Source organism: Odontomachus brunneus, unplaced genomic scaffold (genome assembly GCF_010583005.1).
Source record: "Odontomachus brunneus isolate Ranch 3 - 2012 unplaced genomic scaffold, Obru_v1 Obru_scaffold_151, whole genome shotgun sequence".
NCBI lineage: Eukaryota > Metazoa > Arthropoda > Insecta > Hymenoptera > Formicidae > Odontomachus > Odontomachus brunneus.
In genome coordinates, this window is record NW_022639601.1 from 267306 (window position 1) to 271944 (window position 4639).

Consider the following 4639-nt stretch of genomic DNA (forward strand, 5'->3'; position numbering starts at 1 on the left):
ATATATATATATATATAAATCATAAAATACTTTCTTACAATATTATCGACCTTTTCTTTTATTCTTTCAGCAAGTTCTATTTTAAAAATAATTAAAAATCACAATATGTGTATATATATATGTATATACTATATATATTCATGTATAATAAAGATTTTTTGTGCAACAGTTTAAAATCAATTTATACTTAACAACTGCATCTTGTGTAACACGTTCGAATAGAATAAGAATATTAAATTAGTACATCTTATTACGCATATATATAAATAATTCACTTTTATTAAAAGAATATATTTTCATTAAATTGCGCGTATGCTGCTAACATATGCCCTACGTTTTAGTACTTTTATTCGAGAAATTTAAAAATAGCTGCTCAACAATCAATACTGTAAGAAACTTTATAAATATGTAACATTCTTGTGGAATGTACTAATTTCACTACGTGCTTATTAATACACAGGTATATGCGACAAAAAGAAATTAATTTATTTTGCGCACAAAGTTAAATGTATTAATTTATAATCATACTCTTTTGATATATAATTTAATGTTAAAATGGAAATATGTTGATTATATACAATATCAGAGTATCTGTGCTTTATATTAATGCTTCGATTTTTATGTATATAACACATAAATATAATGAAAGTACGAAAATATTACACGTGGCGAAGAATCATATTCGGGGGCGAACGCAACGTCCGTTCCACTGAACGTCAACGAATGAACAATTAACGCATGTACAATTGAAAAGAAATACACGTTTCGGTGTCAAACGCTAAAGCAATTTCTACCTATTTCTTGATCGTTTATTGCTATTCTTTTTCGCGCTATTCGTGGATTTATTTTTGTTCGAGTCTTTGCTATTACTGTGACATTCTTTCACGGGTGTGGACACGTGTTCTAGGTTACCGTTGGACATCGATCCGTTTGTAAACTGGATCGAGGAGTTATCCGTGCTATTGAGAGTCCCGTTATTTTGCACGTAGCCGGTCTGAATGGAGGTATGATTTTTCCCGCTAGACTCTTTGTTATTGCTAGAAGACAGCGTGTTCGAATTACCGAAGTTGCAATTGTCCTCGCTACCGCTGTTCCCGATCTGAGATTCTGACTCGCTGTATCGTTCAACTGGAAGCAGTGAACCCACATTAACGCCACGTAATAAACACAAGCGAAGAGAGAGATAGAGAAATAAAGAGAGAATGTATGTATGTGTGCGTGTGTGTGTATGTGTGGGTGCAAAAAACAATCGCAAGAGAAGCGACAGTGCAGCGTAGAGCATTTTTGCGCGTACACTCGAGCTGTGTTTACAGCAAACACGACTTTTCTTAAGTAGTTAGCAAGAAAAAACATTTACATGTACAATGTTTCCTTTCTCCATTGTAGAGTTAATGTCATGGTAATTGCGAGAGAGTCCAGTCTTATTCGGATATTTTTTTGTAAAGCAGTCATTTGCACTATATAATACACATGCATCATAAACATATAGAATATATTTATATAGATCAATAAAAAGATAACTACCACTGCGATTCATAACGAGGTATTGTTTGTATACCACTAAGTGCGCACGATACCTAATTCCGCTTAGAACTAAAAAAGTCTAAACCTTCAAGCTCTAGAGATCCCGTGTGACAATGAAAATTATGGTACGAATACAGTGAGATGCCAAATATAGATAGAATATTGATTCCGCTACCCCCTACAATGACTAGCCCCAATAATTTAATTCCTTTGGATGTGAAGCAATTGATACATGAAAATCAGTGCAAATATATATTCTGTTTGTAACAATGATATACAATAACAGTCAAATATCATTGATAAACATAAAAGACTACTTATGACAACATTTGTAAAGTTTCTATTGTTTCTACAAAAAAAAAGAGAGTAATAAAGGGAAATACAAATAAAAAAAATGTTATTTTTATAAACAGAGAGATAGTCATGAATATCCATTCAGGTCCTTACTTTTTTCTTGTGTATTCTCTACGAGACCGCTAACTGCCTGTAACAAGAAAACGATGCATATTAATTGAATATCAAAACTATATAATATACAAGCTGTCTGGCAATTCATAACACACCCGTTGTATACAAACATATACTTTCAAACTGAACAAAATGTTCTCTACTATTTTATAAATAACTATGTAGATTTTTAGCTACTAATTAAAGATTAGTGCATGATTGTGCGCGATAATGCAATCTTCTTTAATTGATAACTAAGCATCTACGTGGTCATTTGTAAAATGATAGAGGACTTTTTTTGTTCTATTCAGATCTAATGTACAAACGCGTCGTCATCACAGCTAATCTGCTATAAGCGCGCATAATTATTCGCCAATCTTTTTTAATCAAGATTCCTCGCCGCGAATCTCTCAATTGATGTCAGACATGTGAAAATATACGATAAAGATTGTTGCAAAATACTGAATCGAAATAAAAAATATATCCGTAAAGCGACACTTGCAATCGATTAGACACACTTGCAAAATAGTTTGAACGCTTTCTCTCTGCTCTAATCAATAAATTACCGTGAAATTAATGTAACAACACAACCTACTTCTTTAATCTACATTTTCTCATGATTTCATCACGTTAATTTTAGTTATTTATTGATTGCAAGAATAAAAGTGTTCAGAATATTGTATATGTCTACTCGATCGAGAATGCAAGTGTTATTTTATAGATGCATTTTTATTTCTACTTATTCTGCAAAAATTTTTTAACATGCAATTTCTCACTTCTGACGTTGTAAATCAAGATGATGGCGACAAGGAGTCAAGAGTTTTAATAGTCCAAAATTTTACATGTTTGTGAAATGGTAGAGCAATTTTATATTCAATTTGACAAGTTCCACCTTCACACAAGTATGTCATGAATTGTCAAAGACCCTGTAGACATAAGTTACAATGTATTGTTAACTAGATTTACAGGTAGCAGTAAACAAATTTTGTAAATTAATATTAAAATGTACATAAAAATAGTACTTAAAAATTAGTATTTACTGGAAAGATATATCCACTTACTGCCACAGATGTGATAGATGATTTAGAAAATAGTCTCTCAGCCTCTTTGAATTTTCTATTGCGCTTATCAGCTTTACTATTGGTGTTTTTGTTACTTGCTAAATACCTATCCCAACCTCTTATTATGTTTCCATATAATTGCGTGTCCTCTAAATAGCTTCCCTCAAAGGCGTATATTTGACGTTCTAGATTGGCTAATGTGTCCTGTAAAGAAGCAATTTGTATAAAAAAAATTGCACAAATGCGCTACAGTGTATCCAATATCATTAGTAAAAGAATAACAGTGGTGTAGTTTGTCTTGTGATCACTCATTTAGAGGTTTGTTCATTTTCGAAGAACTTCTGAACTAGTGCAATAGGTCAGATTGAGACAAATATACTTTGTCTCAACCTGATTTAATGTTGATGTGTACTAGTACAGAGGTCCTTCGAAAATGAACAGACCTTAGGTTATTCTCTAATAACATAACCTCATGTCCCTGTGAATCATAATCATGTGTTCTTACCGTTGCAAAATGAACGAAATTCAAGTGTCTCATGAGTCTTGTACATCGCGGACGTACATAAAAACGTCAGAATGTATTGTGTACGTGCATTTTACCTTGTATAAAATAAAAATTCTCACGATGTACTTACAGCGATTTCAGCTTTGCGTTTTACTAATTCCGCCAATTCAGCTCGCAAATCCACTGAGGATTTCGTGGACATTTTGAGATATATTGTGACAAATATTTTCGATTAAAATACTAAGAGGAAAAGGACGCGAAAAACTTTGATCAATTTGACACTCGATGCATTCACTCGCCACCGTTCGCTCAATTCTATTCCATTCCGAAAGTTGCCAGATTCTAGAAATAACAATGCGCCAATTGAGAAGGCCTACAACGCTACCTTCCGTCAATTTTTGATACATAACACGCCGCAAAGCGCCAAATTCGAAAAATATCTTTGAAACGTGAAAATTATGAACATTAAAACTTTGGCAACATTTACAAACCTATTACGTTCCCTTATAGAAATATCATACTAAGAATCATTGATAATTACTTATTTTCAATATTAAAAATACTAGATAATAAGTAATTATCAATGATTCTTAGTATGATATTTCTATAAGGGTTGGACAAGTGGCAATGTATAAATTTTAAAAAACTAAAAAAATGTATAATTATGTTTGCATCTATTTTATTATCAAAACCATTTGCAATATTTAAAGAAACATTTAAACAATATATAATATAACTTTGATATAACATCAAAATTATAAATACTATTTTATATTATAACTATTTCGTAATTGTCATACTAAAATAGAGGAGACCTAAGTCATGTTCTTTGTAGCTGCATTGCTGAACTGGGTACCTATTATTAGCTCCTGCACATAGGACGCGGTAATGCTTGCCGCGCGACAGCCAATCAATATGCTGTATTCCGTAATAACCTTCTAGCTCTTACGGAAAAACAATATATTGATTGGCTGTCGCGCAGATTTCTGCCGCGCGGCAAGCATTACCGCGTTCTGTGCAGGAACCATTAGTTTTACTATAGGACGGTATTTATAGTCCGATTTTATATTTAAGATCATCTTAAGTACTGTCTTAAAATGTC

The 4639-nt window shown here is 32.3% G+C and overlaps 1 protein-coding gene across 1 annotated transcript; it reads right to left on the bottom strand.

Annotated features, from left to right (window-relative positions):
- Positions 1-261: 261 nt before the first annotated feature.
- On the bottom strand, positions 262-3893 carry LOC116850647 (chromatin modification-related protein MEAF6). Its single transcript, XM_032829158.1, has 4 exons — positions 3668-3893; positions 3033-3236; positions 1972-2008; positions 262-1128 (listed from the first exon to the last, which is right to left on the bottom strand). The coding sequence occupies exons 1-4, from the start codon at positions 3737-3739 to the stop codon at positions 791-793; spliced, it is 651 nt and encodes a 216-aa protein (XP_032685049.1). The 5' UTR covers positions 3740-3893; the 3' UTR covers positions 262-790.
- Positions 3894-4639: the final 746 nt, after the last annotated feature.

What these genes read in the sequence shown, in the direction of transcription:
- LOC116850647 (XM_032829158.1), bottom strand. Translation starts at nt 3,739, where the DNA reads ATGTCCACGAAATCCTCAGTGGATTTGCGAGCTGAATTGGCGGAATTA. An exon ending in AACGCAAAGCTGAAATCGCT is followed by an intron (nt 3,237 to 3,667) that starts GTAAGTACATCG and finishes GCTTCTTTACAG; the next exon opens with GACACATTAGCCAATCTAGA. An exon ending in CATCTATCACATCTGTGGCA is followed by an intron (nt 2,009 to 3,032) that starts GTAAGTGGATAT and finishes TTCTTGTTACAG; the next exon opens with GCAGTTAGCGGTCTCGTAGA.